This window comes from Strix aluco, chromosome 2, assembly GCF_031877795.1.
Source record: "Strix aluco isolate bStrAlu1 chromosome 2, bStrAlu1.hap1, whole genome shotgun sequence".
NCBI classification, from domain to species: Eukaryota; Metazoa; Chordata; class Aves; order Strigiformes; family Strigidae; genus Strix; species Strix aluco.
Window position 1 is genome coordinate 133963127 of NC_133932.1, and position 15551 is coordinate 133978677.

The 15551-nt window shown below is 61.2% G+C and overlaps 1 protein-coding gene across 1 annotated transcript; it reads left to right on the forward strand.

Moving 5' to 3' along the window:
* Nucleotides 1-5841: 5841 nt before the first annotated feature.
* LOC141920065 (uncharacterized) lies at nt 5842-15513 on the forward strand. The gene is made up of 7 exons (XM_074816750.1): nt 5842-5950; nt 6046-6133; nt 6376-6984; nt 7302-7435; nt 7666-8409; nt 14163-14283; nt 15020-15513. Exons 1-7 carry the CDS (start codon nt 5842-5844, stop codon nt 15168-15170), a joined length of 1956 nt encoding a protein of 651 aa, XP_074672851.1. The 3' UTR covers nt 15171-15513.
* The last annotated feature ends 38 nt before the right edge of the window (nt 15514-15551 follow it).

Consider the following 15551-nt stretch of genomic DNA (forward strand, 5'->3'; position numbering starts at 1 on the left):
CCGGACAGAGGGGACAAAGCCCGGGGGAGCTCAGAGCCAGGAAATAGGGGAGACCTGGCAGAGTGGGGGGGGGGTCAGCAAGGGACCCAAAGGGGAGGTTTGGCAAAGGGACGGGGGGAGAAGGCGCATCAAGGTCTGGGTGGAAGAACCACAGCACCAGGGATGGAGAAAAGATCATTTAATTTTTTAGGATATCAGGTGGGGTCACCCCAGGGAGGTTCCCAGCCCTACACCCCCCACCGTCTGCTGTCTCCGGGGTGCCCGTTGCTCCTCTGGGAACAGCGTTGTCACCTCGGGGGCTTGGGGAAGCAGCAGCAGCAGCAGGACTGTAAGCACCATTCCAGCAGGCCTTGAGACACCTCCAGAGCCGGGCACTTCTGTCCGGTGCCACGTTGTTCCTGCTGATCTTGTCCCCATCCACAGCCTCGTCTGTGTCCAGGAGCCCCCGTGGCAGCTCCACTCTCTGCCCATTGAGCCACATTTTGGCTCCTGGCCGCAGCAGCTTCGCCTCCACCTCCATGCAGGTGGGGGGCTGGAGGCGCTCCTTGGGGTACTGGGTGTGTCCCGAGCTCTCTTGTGCCACCAGCTCCTCCATGGCAGCAAGCCCACACTCCGGGATGCAGAAGCAGCTGTCCCCTGATGAAATGGAGCCACTCGTCGAGGAGTGTATCCAGTGCGGCTGATACAAGCGCTGCCTGGGCAGGTCACAGAAGAAGCTGTCCAAGGAAACGGAGCTGGACATCAAGGGGGGGCTCGAGGAGTACATCCTCCTGGGTAGCCGCTGCCACAGGTCGCCCGTGCTTGGTGCCTTCGCGATGGCACTGCAGAGGAGCAGAGGGAAGGGAACCTGCTGCACCCCGCCGACCCCTCCGGCGGGACGGGCAGGGCACGGGCTGAGGGGCTGGGGCAGGATCTGGGGGTCTCCCCCGGCACTCACCATGTCTCCAGGGTCGGTGCAGGCTCCTTCATTCCTCTCTTTGTTGGTGGAGAAGCCGCCCAGGAAGGAGTTTGCTCAGGCCTGCCGTGGGGTGTCGGCTGTTTGCAGGGTGCTTGGGGCCGCGACCGCTCAGCACTTGGCTTCTGCATCTGGGCTTTCGCTCTCCTTCTGCAACGTTTCTCCTTTTTCCTCATCCCCTGTAGGACGCCAAGAGCTGGGTGAGATGGGAGCAGCTCTCAGGCCCACACCACAGCTCCCACCACCACCCAACAGCATCCCACCCCCCGGCACAGTGCGGTGCAGCGTCACCTACACAGAAGCTCTTGGCCGTCGACGTGGCATTGCTCAGGACGAGCAGCACGTTGAGCATCAGTAGCGGGAGCCTCTGGGCCAGGGTGGGCCCGTTGCCACGCGCCATGACTGTGGGCCCAGTGCAGCTGCGGCCTTTTATACTGGGGCAGGCGGGCGGAGCCCCCTTTGTGACATCACAGGGCGGGCAGAGCCCCCTTTGTGACACCCGGCAGCCCCCCCTGCCACGCCCTTCCCCCTGCGAGGGGCTCAGGAGGGGCTGGGGTGTCCCCCTCGAAACCAGGGACCCCTGTGTCGGCACGGCGCGGCACGGCACGCTTGGAGGCTCAGAGCCAAACCGCTCGGGTCCCCGGGGCCAACGTAGCTGAGAGACCCCGTAGCTGAGGCCAGGCCCCGGCGCGTTGGGACGTGGCGCTTTCTGCCTGCCTGCGTGTAACGCCCGAGATCCACGCAGGAACCTTCACGGGACCATCTTTGTGTCCCGTCCCAACGGGGGGGTAGCGAGTAGCGGGGCGTTGCGCGCCGATCCCTCTGTGCTTCCATACTTGCCATTTACTGATCAGCACTGGCCAAAGGAACGACCGCATCCGCTCCGGCTGAGGGACCTCTGACTCTTGTGCCACAGCGACGGCGGCTCTTTTTCTGCCGCAAACTGAGGTTTGGGTGTTGAGTGCTGAGAGCTTGGATTTGTGAGCCCAAAGTCTCAAGAAAAGGGGGGAGCGCATGCCTGCTAGCCGATGGCTGCCAGCAGTTGGTGCTCATTGCTGTGAGGGGCCTCGGACAGGATTGTGCCCAAGGACGTCATTTTTGCAGCTCTGATGGGTCTTGATACTGGGACTGGTGTCCCGATACACGGAATGGGGTCCTGATACTGGGGCTGGGGTCTTGATACTGGAGCTGGGGGCCAGATACTGGGACTGGCATCCCAATATGTGTGTTGAAGCTCGATACTGGAGCTGGAGGGCTGATACTGGGAGCTGGGTCTTTAAACTGGGCTGGAGTTCCAATATTGGAATTGGGGTCTCAATACTGGGGCTGGAGCCGTGATACTGTGTCACGTCCCGCTCAGATGAGGGAGACGAGTGACTCAGATTCACAAATACCCAACGGAGCGGACAACAATTCTCCAAGTCCAAACACTTATTAACTACCCACAATGTACTAATTGAACACATGATAATTGGCTAAGTATTTAGCAAGTTGTGGCAAGCAATACAATATGCCTTGCACTGCTTAATGGGAAAGGGAAAAGAGGGAGATAGAGGGAATGGGGTGGGGTTCATGGGTCTGGGCTTCTGCGCTGATCCCACCAGCGGGTTCCAGGAGGCAGCCGTCTTCTTCGCTTGCAGCCGTCCTCTTCCCTTCACTGCACTCTCCAGGCCCCCCCTTTCTTACCCCCCCCCCCCTTGATTTATACCCACTGCCCTTGGGTCCGTCCCCTAGGCCGACCCACATCCCTATGTATCCCATGTACGGGAGGGGTCAGGTGTTTCCTGGGGTGATGTAATTAGCATGATCATGTTAGCCCTCGTTAGGGCTTTAACATGCATGTGGGGGATAACGAAGCAAAGGGCATTCACTGGACAGATGCCCCTTGAAATCTGGCCAGGTGCCCCAGAGCAGAGCCGTCCTGTCTCCACAGGGCTCCCTCCTCCGGCTGCACCCTGTGTTACTGGGGCAGCCTCATCAGCTTCCACCTCCCACCATCCACCCGTCACTCAGAGTTTTGTCTTGCCAGGGTTTGAGGCATTTCTTCAATCAGCCTCAACTTTTGCTTTCTCAGGCTGTTTTCCTCAGTTTCTCACAGGCCTGGTTTCTCATCTCTCACAGCCAGTACCCTCAGTGCCCCCAATACTCCCAGTGCCCCCCAGTACCCTCAGTGCCCCCAATACTCCCAGTGCTCCCAGTGTCCTCAGTACTCCAAGTGCCCCCCAGTGCTAAATGCCAGGTACCCACCAAGTCGCTCTGTCACTTCCCCCCCCTTCCCCCTTTTTTCTCAACAGGCCAAAGAGGGGAAAGAAAATAAGGCAGGAAAAAACCCCAACACTTGTGGGTAAAACAAAAGCAGTTTTAGTACAAGCAAAGCGAAGCAAAGATCCGCACACGGAAGCAAAAAAGAAAACAGATTTATTCTCTACTTCCCATGAACAGGCAATGTCGGGCCTTCTCAGGAAGCAGGGCTCCCATACACGTAGGGGTTGCCTCGGAGGACCAAAGGTGACACCCCCCCCCCCGCCCCCTTCCTCCTTTCTCCCAGGTTTATACTGAGCAGACGTCAGATGGTCTGGAATATCCCTTTGGTCAGTTGGGGTCAGCTGTCCTGGTTGTGTCCCCTCCCAAGATCTTGCCCACCCCGTCCCACCCAGGGGGGGAAATGTCAGAAAGATCCTTGGTGCTGTGTAAGCACCGCTCAGCAGTAGCCACACCACCAGTGTGCTATCAACACCCTGCCAGCGCCCAACATGAAACACAGCACCATGAGGGCTGAGAGAGGGGAAAACCAATTCCGGATCAGCCAGACCCAGTACAGCCCCCAATACTCCCAGTGCTCCCAGTGTCCCCCAGTACTCCCAGTGCCCCCCAGTACCCTCAGTGCCCCCAATTCTCCCAGTGTGCCCCAGTCCTCCCAGTGCCCTCAATACTCTCAGTGCCCCCAGTGTCCTCAGTACTCCAAGTGCCCCCAGTGTCCCAGTACCCCCAGTGCTCCCCCTGGGCAGCCCTTGCAGGGTTCCATGGCCGCTCCGGCTGGGCAGGGTCACGGGTGGGGCCCCACAGGGGGCACTGAGGGGGGGACAAGCGAGGGCCAGCCCCCACCCTGCGCTGGGGGGTCCCCACCTGCCGCCCCCATCATTGCAGTGAGTTCGCTGGGGCTCAGAGCCCCTCACTCCGGCTTGGGGGGGCGGGGGGGGGGAGGGGGAGTGTCATCTCTGTGCAGCTGTGGGAGATTCTATTGTTAAGAGTCAAATTATGTCTTACTGGTAAATGATTAAGAGGCAAGTTGGCATTGGCCTGTCAGCCCTGCACAGCTGTGGGAGAGTCAATACTTAGCCAAATGGACTTTGGTTGGTCAGCTTGGGGAGAGAGGTCAGCTTTTGGGGAGCTCAGCCAGAGAGCTCGGTGAAGGTGGATCTGCGTAGGCCCGCAGAGGCCTGGAGAAGCAGCAAGGCTTGGAGGAGAAGCAGGCCTTGGAAGAGAGATACGAAGCCGTGCTAGTGTGAAGAAGATGGCAGCACCGAGACTGCCTGCGTGGTATGGAACTGTTTGTGGGGTAAGAGTATTGATGACTGTCTAGGTGCTGATTTGCGTATTATGAAGTAAGAGCTTGGATGAGAGCAAAAGTATGTATTATTGTATGAGTATGTATTACTGTAAGAAGAGAGAAAAAGAGATATTAAAGAAAATAAACAGCCCCTGCCCTGCAGAAAGAAAGAAGAACATTGTGACGAGTGAATTATTTTGGCCGCTACAAGTTAATACAACTTACTACAACTTAGTACAATTTAAAGCAACTTATTAAATTTAATACAGGGCGGCAGGCAGAGGGGCTGGTCCCCGCTGTGCTGGAGGGGGCTGCAGGGATACCCCAGCCCAGAGCTCACGGCAGGCTGGGGAGGAAGGGGGGGGGGGCTCCCTGAGCCCAGCACCCACCCCCAGTCCAGGATCCCCCCCCCGAGTCCAGCATCTAGCCCCCCCTAAAATCTGTACCCCCACCCCCAAATCCAGCCCCACAATCCAGCTGCCACCCCCTGGCTCTGGTGGGTGCTCCCCAGCACCAGGATCGGGCCCCACCCAAGTAGCAAGACCCCAGCCCCACTATCGGGACTCCACCCCAGTGACAGAACTCCAGGCCCAGTATGGAGACTCCAGGCCCAGTATCAAGACCCATCAGAGCTGCAAAAATGACGTCCTTGGGCACAATCCTGTCCGAGGCCCCTCACAGCAATGAGCACCAACTGCTGGCAGCCATCGGCTAGCAGGCATGCGCTCCCCCCTTTTCTTGAGACTTTGGGCTCACAAATCCAAGCTCTCAGCACTCAACACCCAAACCTCAGTTTGCGGCAGAAAAAGAGCCGCCGTCGCTGTGGCACAAGAGTCAGAGGTCCCTCAGCCGGAGCGGATGCGGTCGTTCCTTTGGCCAGTGCTGATCAGTAAATGGCAAGTATGGAAGCACAGAGGGATCGGCGCGCAACGCCCCGCTACTCGCTACCCCCCCGTTGGGACGGGACACAAAGATGGTCCCGTGAAGGTTCCTGCGTGGATCTCGGGCGTTACACGCAGGCAGGCAGAAAGCGCCACGTCCCAACGCGCCGGGGCCTGGCCTCAGCTACGGGGTCTCTCAGCTACGTTGGCCCCGGGGACCCGAGCGGTTTGGCTCTGAGCCTCCAAGCGTGCCGTGCCGCGCCGTGCCGACACAGGGGTCCCTGGTTTCGAGGGGGACACCCCAGCCCCTCCTGAGCCCCTCGCAGGGGGAAGGGCGTGGCAGGGGGGGCTGCCGGGTGTCACAAAGGGGGCTCTGCCCGCCCTGTGATGTCACAAAGGGGGCTCCGCCCGCCTGCCCCAGTATAAAAGGCCGCAGCTGCACTGGGCCCACAGTCATGGCGCGTGGCAACGGGCCCACCCTGGCCCAGAGGCTCCCGCTACTGATGCTCAACGTGCTGCTCGTCCTGAGCAATGCCACGTCGACGGCCAAGAGCTTCTGTGTAGGTGACGCTGCACCGCACTGTGCCGGGGGGTGGGATGCTGTTGGGTGGTGGTGGGAGCTGTGGTGTGGGCCTGAGAGCTGCTCCCATCTCACCCAGCTCTTGGCGTCCTACAGGGGATGAGGAAAAAGGAGAAACGTTGCAGAAGGAGAGCGAAAGCCCAGATGCAGAAGCCAAGTGCTGAGCGGTCGCGGCCCCAAGCACCCTGCAAACAGCCGACACCCCATGGCAGGCCTGAGCAAACTCCTTCCTGGGCGGCTTCTCCACCAACAAAGAGAGGAATGAAGGAGCCTGCACCGACCCTGGAGACATGGTGAGTGCCGGGGGAGACCCCCAGATCCTGCCCCAGCCCCTCAGCCTGTGCCCTGCCCGTCCCGCCGGAGGGGTCGGCGGGGTGCAGCAGGTTCACTTCCCTCTGCTCCTCTGCAGTGCCATCGCGAAGGCACCAAGCACGGGCGACCTGTGGCAGCGGCTACCCAGGAGGATGTACTCCTCGAGCCCCCCCTTGATGTCCAGCTCCGTTTCCTTGGACAGCTTCTTCTGTGACCTGCCCAGGCAGCGCTTGTATCAGCCGCACTGGATACACTCCTCGACGAGTGGCTCCATTTCATCAGGGGACAGCTGCTTCTGCATCCCGGAGTGTGGGCTTGCTGCCATGGAGGAGCTGGTGGCACAAGAGAGCTCGGGACACACCCAGTACCCCAAGGAGCGCCTCCAGCCCCCCACCTGCATGGAGGTGGAGGCGAAGCTGCTGCGGCCAGGAGCCAAAATGTGGCTCAATGGGCAGAGAGTGGAGCTGCCACGGGGGCTCCTGGACACAGACGAGGCTGTGGATGGGGACAAGATCAGCAGGAACAACGTGGCACCGGACAGAAGTGCCCGGCTCTGGAGGTGTCTCAAGGCCTGCTGGAATGGTGCTTACAGTCCTGCTGCTGCTGCTTCTTCCCCAAGCCCCCGAGGTGACAACGCTGTTCCCAGAGGAGCAACGGGCACCCTGGAGACAGCAGACGGGGGTGTAGGGCTGGGAACCAGACAGGGGTGACACCATCTTAAAACATGAAAAAATTAAAATGATCTTTTCTCCATCCCTGGTGCCGTGGTTCTTCCACCCAGACCTTGACGCACCTTCTCCCCATCCCTTTGCCAAACCTCCCCTTTGGGTCCCTTGCTGACCCCCCCCTCCTCTGCTGGGTCTCCCCCAGGTCCTGGCTCCAAGCTCCCCTGGGCTTTGTCACCTCTGTCTGGCCCCGCGTCCCTAAGCACCACGACGGGGACATTTTCTTGGCCCAGAGCTGCTCCTGCCAGAGCAGGCAGGGACTGTGCCTGCCTGCACCCTGCCTCCTGACCCCCTCCAGAGCCCGGGGGCTGCGGGTGGGGGCCCGGCCCCATGGGGATGCCCCCCGTCAGCACCACCCACGCCACAACCTGCCCCGTCCTCAGCAGTGTGACGGCAGAGGGGTGGGGGGTCAGTGCCAGCTCCGCATCGCAGGTCAGCGGGGCCGGATCTGGCCTCAGGTCCTGCAGGAAAGGGCCGAGCCCCTGGCGGGATCTTGCACCCTGCAATTTATCCCCCGGGGGTTTCCTGCTCGGGCGGGGGGGGGGGGGGGCGGGGGGGGGGGGCGGGGGGGGGTGTTGGGTTTGTGGGTGTGGAGGGGTTTTTGGTAGCAGGGGAGGGGCTACAGCGGTGGCTGAAGCTTCTTCAAACTCCCCCGGCTCCAGGTCAGAGCCGGCATCCCCCTGCCTGGCGAGATCTTGACCCCCTCCAGGAGGTGGCACTGGACATGGCCCCCAACTCCTTCGACGACCAGTACCGGAGCTGCGGCCGCATGATGGAGGAGGAGCTGGAGGAGCTCAACCGCAGCGAGTTCGCCCGCAACTGCGTCTATGCTGAGGCCTGGACCCTCGCCGCCGCCAAACGGCGGAACCGGCAGGGCCACGTCCCCCAGCCGCCGGCACTGCGGCCGGAGCACGCTGTCGCCCTCCTGGCGTACACGCTGCAGGAACCCCTGTACCGGGAGTTCAATGCGGCCGTGCGCGAGGCCGGGCGCTCCCGCGAGAAATATCTGGGCGCCTTCTGCTTCAAGACGCTGCATTTCCTCCTGACTGAGGCCCTGTGTGTCCTGCACGACGCCCAGCCCCGCCGCTGCCACCACATCTACCGGGGCGTCCAGGGCATCCACTTCACTGCCCAGCAGCACCAGTCCGTCCGCTTCGGTCGCTTCACCTCCACCTCCCTCCAGAACAAGACCAGCCAGCTCTTTGGCCAGGACACCATCTTCTTGGTGGAGACCTGCTACGGCGCCCGCATCAGCAACTTCTCCTCCTTCCCCGGGGAGGAGGAGGTCCTCATCCCGCCCTTCGAGAGCTTCGAGGTCACCGACGTCGCCCGCAATGGGAACAGAGCCCTCATCCAGCTCCGCTCCCAGGACGCGCGCAGCACCTACAACTGCGAGCTGGTGAAAGGTGACGCCCCCGCTGCGGGGTGGGGGGGGACAGTGGGGTGGCCCCTTCCCACCAGCTCTGCCGGGAAAGGGGGGTCTTGCTCGTGGGGAGGGGGACGGGGGGAGTTTGCCTTCGGGCGTGCGTCCTTGCACGTCTCCTGGCTGCTCTGCCCCGGGGTTTGCAGTGGGGGCAATTGGCAGCGAAGCGTGGCACGGCACGGCACGGCACGGCACGGCACGGCACGGTGCAGCACGGCACGGCACTGAATGGCATGGCATGGTGCAACACAGCATGGCGTGATATGACACGGCATGTCAGGGCGTAACGTGGCACGGCACGGCACGGCGTGGCACGGCGCAGCATGGCATGAGGAGGACGGCACAGGACAGCACAGCATGGCGTGGTACAACACGGCACGGCACAGGGAGGAGCAGCGCGGGGCCCGTGCAGACGGTTGGTTGTTTCGGCAGAGAAGAGATGCCAGAGCCGGGCGTGCGTCTTCAGCGCAGGTGACCCCAGAGACCTGCTGCAGCCGGGGCGGGCAGCCCCTGGCCAGACCCCCCCCACCCCCGGCTGCCCCTGACTTCCCCTCTGTGACACCCCCAGGCAGGAGCGTCCCCAGGGACCCCCCCCACGATGTGGGGGGCTCCTCCTGGCAGCCACAGCCATGGCAGCTGCTGGTGGCCCCTGAGCCACGAGGTCACCAAGCCACGGTGAGGAAATGGGGTCGCGACCGGGACCCACCAGCTTGATAGCAATGGCAGCAGGATGGGGGGGCTGGGGACACGGGGACGGTGTGTCCCCACGGGGACCCACGGAGCCCGGATGAGGCCTTCAGCAGAATCGGGAATGGGGCTTGGTGCCGATGGGGATGCAGGGGGGGGACACGCAGTGGCAGGGCTGATTTTGGTGGTGTCCCTGCCCAGCTTTTCACTGGTCCCCAAAGGAATAAAGACTTATTGTGGGTGCGGGGTGTCCCGGGGGGTTCCTGCGGCTGCCTGGGCTGGGGGCAGCACGTGGGGGGGGCTGTACCTGGGGTCTTCTCCAGCCCCCCCCCATCCAGAGCATCCCGCAGAGCGATGCCGGCGCCCCGGATCCTGCTCGAGGGGTCCCCATGGAGGGGGTGAAACTGCTCCTGGGGTTTGTCCCGTGGCAGAAATGGGGGGGGGGGCCCCCGAGCCCGGTGCTTTTTGGGGACAGTCCCCCGGGGCTGGTGGCAGCAGTGTGCCCAGACCGCATCAGCAGGGGGGGTCACGCTGTGGCACCCCCCGTTTCGTGGCCAGCCCCGGGGGTGCGCGGGGCGGGGGGGGTGTTGACAGAGCTGTGCAGGGGTGGGGGGCACAGGAGGTGGGCAAAGCCCCCCCCTGGGGCTGGGGGGAGCCCTGGGTGCTAGGCAGGACCCCAGCCCCCCAACTGCAGGGGACAGAGAGAAAGCCCCGGGGGCTCGATGACGGGAGTGGAGCCAGGAGCCCAAGAGGGGGGCTGCGGGCCCCCCAGGCCAGGCCCTGTCCCCTCTCCCCCCCCTTCCGTGGCAGAGCCCCCCCCATAAGCAGCCCGGGGCGGGGGGGTGGGGGGCAGCAACACAGGAGGGAGAAAGAACCCACCGAAATCGGGCTGCAAAACCGGGGGAACCCCTGGGCCCCGGGGCAGGAGCCAGCGCGGGCACGGCCCTGGCACGGGGGGGCCACCGGAGGACCCCCCCCCCCCCGCCAGGCCTGGCAGCTCCAGCGGGGCCGGCACCGGCCCAACACGTCGCCTGGAAAAAAGCCCCTAAAATCCCGGCAAAATTCCGGTGGTGCAGCCACGCCGGGTCTCCCCCCGCCCCAACCCCTCCCTGGGTGACGCAGCCCCCACAGCCGAGCCCCCCCCCTCCCCGTCGCCGCTTCCCCAACCCCCCGCGCACCGGGACCGGGGTGGGGACGGGGGGTGACGGTGCCTCGTGTGCCCTCACTGCGCCCCCCGCCACCCCGCACCAAAGCCCGGCGCTCTCGGGGGACACGGCGCGTCGAGGGCCAGACCCCTCCATCCCGCCCCGGCGCCATCCGCACCCCAGGCAGCGCCCAGAGGGGCCGGGCCCGGGGCTTCCCCGCTCCCTCGGGCCCCTCACGGGGGGTGCAGCGGAGCCGCTCCCTGGCTGGGCAGGGCAGCAGACGCCGGGGGGGACACGGAGAGGGCGGGGCGGGACCGGCATCCCCGGGAGCAGCGGCTGCAGCTCGGGGCGCCACGGGGCTTCGTTTTGGGCAGACGGGAGCCCCGCCCCCGAGCTGCACCGGGCCCCGCGGGAAAGGCTCTGCCCACCCGCCCCCCGCTGCGGAGCCGCCCTGGGCTCGGCCGGGAGAGAGGGGACGGGCCTCGGGCTGGGCGGGAGCGCGGCTGGAGGGCCGGGCTCGGATTGGCCAGGGCAGCTGTCCATCGCGTGGGACGGCCCGGGGGTGGGCGGGGGCTGCGCACCGGTCGCCGCGGTCGAGGAAGCGCCTGTGCGCGCCCCGGTCGGGTGGCGCTTGTGAGTGCTGCGTTGGGACCGGCACGGAGCTGCTTTTCCGCTCCGCCGACGGATCGCGCCGTTTTGTCCCTCCTGTGTGTTACCGGGGGCGGGAGGTGAGCGACCGGCTGCGTGGGGACTGGCCAGCGGCCGGGTTCAAACCCCGCCAGGCCTTTGGGCTGAGAAGGGGACAGATCGGGGCCTCCCGGCGATCCCTTGGCCCCTGAAGGTTTGATCACCGCGGTTGCCGTGCGGAGTGCCCGTGCTGCGGCTCCCCCCGTGCGAGCTGGGGGAAGATTCCGGTGTTGCTGTTCGGTGGGAGGCGGATCGATGGCGATGCAGGCGTCGGCCCGGGGGCTGTTTACGGCTGCGTTGAAGAATTCCGGGCATTTCGAATATCCCTGGACTGTTGGCGTTACCTGTTGCCGTCTTACTGCTGGGAGCCAGCCCGTGGCTCAGGCTTGGTTGGGGGTGAAGCAGCTATTGGAGAGAATCCCCCGGAGATCGGCCCCAGGGCTGGAGAATTCCGAGTGGCTGGGGGCGTGGGGTCGCCCGGGCAAGTGCCTGGAACCGTGGGCACCTGCGGTGCATTGGAACTTCGCTCCCTTATTCCTCCCTTATTGGAGCTTTGGGGTTTGTTTGGAGAAAGTGTAATTGCAGAGGGGCCCAGGTCACTGCAACATGCTGGAGCCTCGCCCACACCTAGTGGGTGCTGCTAAGGCCTGTCCAGTGCCCTCCGAGGAGGGAGAAGGGCTCTGGGGCTGGGAACAACCGCCCAGACACCGCGGCCCCTCCCAAGTCCTCAACAGAAGCTGCAGCCGCTCCAAGGCTGAGGGCAGGCGCTGCCCCTGAAGCAGGGGCCCAGCCCACGCTGGTGTCGGGTGCTCCCAGACAGAAGAAGAAACACCCAGAAAATCCCCTGGCAGTGTACGGGGTGAGGAAGAAGCAGGGCCAACGCCAGAAGAGGAGGAGGAGGCGGCAGAGCCAGGGACAGTCACCCCATCGTTACCCCTGAGTGACCTGCCAGAGAGGCGGAAGGATTTCAGCATTCCCCCAGGTGAGCACCTCGTTCCCCAGATGCTCCAGTGCTGGGATCGCAGGGCCAGGAGTGTGGAATGAGAGGGGAGGGAGGCCAGGCAGCTGGGAGCCCTGTCTAGGGAAGGGGCATCGACAAGGCAATTGGGAAAAGGACACAAAATCTCAGTCTCCAGAGGCGTCTCCTGTCAAGGGTGAGGGAGAGGCATCCCTTGAAGGGAGATGTTAGATGTCATCCTGATGCCTGTGAGCTGCTGGCTGCCAGCAGTTGGTGCACGTTGCTGTGAGGGGCCTTGGACAGGATTGTGCCCAAGGACATCATTTTTGTAACTCTGACATGTCCATCCCGGGGAGGGCAGAGAAACCAGCAGACACCTGTGGCAGTCAAAGATAAGAAAGCTGAGAAACTTCACAGACAGAGCAATGAGCCAAGACGAGGCCTTATATGAAAAACTCAGAGTTCATGGAAAGCGGGGAGGTCCCGACAGATTGGAAACTGGCCAATGTGACGCCCATCTATAAGAAGGGTCGGAAGGATGATCCAGGAAATTACAGGCCTGTCAGCTTGACTTCGGTGCCCGGGAAGCTGATGGAGCAGCTCATCCTGAGTACCATCACACAACACGTTCAGGACAACCAGGGGATCAGGCCCAGTCAGCATGGGTTTATAAAAGGCAGGTCCTGCTTGACAAACCTGATCTCCTTCTATGACAGGGCAACCCACTTATTGGATGAGGGAAAGGCTGTGGATGTTGTTTACCTTGACTTCAGTAAGGCCTTTGACACCGTTTCCCACAGCATTCTCCTGGCAAAACTGGCTGCTCGCGGCTTGGATGGGCACACGCTTTGCTGGGTAAAAAACTGTCTGGATGGCCGGGCACAAAGAGTGGTGGGGAACGGAGTTAAATCCGACTGGCGGCCGGTCACGAGTGGTGTCCCCCAGGGCTGAGTTTTGGGGCCGCTCCTGTTTAACATCTTTACTGATGATCTCGACGAGGAGATCGAGTGCACCCTCAGTCAGTTTGCAGATGACACCGAGTTGGGTGGGAGTGTTGATCTGCTCAAGGGTAGGGAGGCTCTGCAGAGAGATCTGGACAGGCTGGAGTGATGGGCTGAGGCCAACTGGAGGAGTTTCACTAAGGCCAAATGCTGGGTGCTGCACTTGGGCCACAACAACCCCCAGCAGCGCTACAGGCTTGGGGAGGAGTGACTGGAGAGCTGCCAGTCAGAGAGGGACCTGGGGGGGGGGGATTGATTGATAATGAGCCAGCAGTGTGCCCAGGTGGCCAAGAAGGCCAATGGCATCCTGGCTTGTATCAGCAATAGCGTGGCCAGCAGGGACAGGGAAGGGATCTTACCCCTGTACTCAGCACTGGTGAGGCCGCCCCTTGATTCCTGGGTTCAGTTTTGGGCCCCTCACTCCAAAAAGGCCATTGAATGACTCGAGCGTGTCCAGAGAAGGGCAACGGAGCTGGTGCAGGGTCTGGAGCACAGGTGTGATGGGGAGCGGCTGAGGGAACTGGGGGGGTTTAGTCTGGAGAAGAGGAGGCTGAGGGGAGACCTCATGGTCCTCTACAGCTCCCTGAGAGGAGGGTGCAGAGAAGGGGGATGAGTCTCTTGAGCCAAGGAACCAGCGCCAGGACAAGAGGGAATGGCCTCAAGCTGCGCCAGGGCAGGGTCAGATTGGCTCTTAGGAAGGATTTCTTTGCAGAAGGGGCTGTTGGGCATTGGAATGGGCTGCCCAGGGCAGGGGGGGAGTCCCCATCCCTGGAGGGGTTGAAGAGTCGGGTCGACATAGCACTTAGGGATATGGTGTAGTTGGGAACTGTCAGTGCTAGGTTAACGGTTGGACTAGATGATCTTCAAGGTCCTTTCCAACCCAGATGTTTCTGTGATTCTGTGAAAGGACACTAAGAGACACCTCTTCAACAGCCAGTAGGGACCACCGCAGACCACCTAAAACCCCCATGAAAGCCCCTCAGACCCTTCCACAGATTTTAGGATGCTTGCGTAACTTATTGACACAGGCATTAGATCCTCTGGAAATAGGTGTGTACTTCTCGGAAATTACAGGAATATTCCTTTCTTTTATTGCCTATAATAAATGTGCTTTTGTCTTTGGGCATGGCCGTTGGGTGGAATGATCGCTCGTGCACCCAGCGCTGCAGCACAGACTGCCTGCCTTCTAAAACTTCCAGCTAAGCCTTAGAGGGTGCTGCTTCTGAGACCGAATTTACGGTAACATTTGGCGACCCAGGTGGTACACTGCTGCTGAATCTCGACGGATCCGTGGGATCACAGGACCTGCAGCCGGCACCGAGGGATTCTCAGGGAGAGCCTCTGATCCCTGGGCCGAAGAGCTCGGAGCAAATCCCCTGGTAAGATGAAAGGCATTCTGTCAGGATTTCCGGTTGCCTGCTGTCAGATGTGGCGAAAGCCTTGCCAGGTTGGGCCAGAAGGGTACCGAGGGGTTCGAGTCCCTCCTGGACAAGGTCTGGTCTGAAATACTGTGGGTTTGAGTGTCACCCGGTCTGAAATACTGTGGGTTTGAGTCCCATGAGGTCTGAAACTGGAACAGGGGTTTCAGTCCCCCTCTGGGAGAATTGTGGGTTCGGGTCCCACCCATTGGTCTTGGTAATTTTGAATTCTGTGCTTTGTGTACTGGATTAGGGTTTTTGGATTCCGTGCTCTGTTTACTGGATCACGGTTTCTGACTTTGTGCATTGGATTAGGGCTTGTGGCTTTGTATATTAATAAGATTTAGTCAGGAGCTCTTTGCTTTCAAGAGGAAAATCTAGAAACAGAGAAACACAATACACCCGGATGGTTTTACCTCAGGGCCTTAAGAACAGCCCGACGATGTTTGGAAATCAACTGGCAAAAGAGTTGGAAATTTGGAGAAAAGAAAATCACCAGGGAACTGTGTTACAGGATGTGGGTGACATTTGGATTGCAGCAGAGACTGGGGAACAATGTCTTGCCCGGACCATAAGCCTTTTTGAATTTCCTCATGGAAGGAAAGGGCTGAAACAAATGAATTTCTGGCAGTTATTGAGACTAAACTGTGATGTGTTTCAAAGCTTTGCTTGTGTTTTGCTTCATTTGTTTCTCAAGGACTCCTGAGCCTCAACTGTTTCCTGAGGTCCCTTTGTCTGTTCAGGTAAGATTGAAACGCTCGTCAGGCTCCCAATGGAAATCCCTGGGAGCAGACTCGAGGCCTTCAGTGGGCACCTGGGCAACTCCTAGAATGGGCAAACTAAGATGAGGGGGGGCTCGAACACAGAGACACAGAGACCCTATTGTAGCTCCCTACATGATTCTGCTGATTTCGGATGGAGGCACCTGGACTTTACTTCACAGCGCACGCTCTGGACAGGGTCAGCTAGCGAACGCTGGGAAGAAGACTGCTTACTTCTTCCCTCGACCACCAAAGACCCTCACCCTATTTTCACTACGCACGTAGGAAATCTAATGAATATCTATGATGTGCGTGTCTGTAAACCGATGTCCCTTACTAATTCTTGGGCGCCCTTCTGGTGGAGAATCCCCAGGGCGACGCCAGCGCTGCTAATAAAGAATATCTGCTTAAGAGTTCTATTGGATTCTGACTGTTGAGTGAAGTTGTTTGAGGTGAAAAGAGCCAATG

What these genes read in the sequence shown, in the direction of transcription:
- LOC141920065 (XM_074816750.1), top strand. Translation starts at nt 5,842, where the DNA reads ATGGCGCGTGGCAACGGGCCCACCCTGGCCCAGAGGCTCCCGCTACTG. An exon ending in GGCCAAGAGCTTCTGTGTAG is followed by an intron (nt 5,951 to 6,045) that starts GTGACGCTGCAC and finishes CATCTCACCCAG; the next exon opens with CTCTTGGCGTCCTACAGGGG. An exon ending in GTGCCAGCTCCGCATCGCAG is followed by an intron (nt 7,436 to 7,665) that starts GTCAGCGGGGCC and finishes CCCCGGCTCCAG; the next exon opens with GTCAGAGCCGGCATCCCCCT.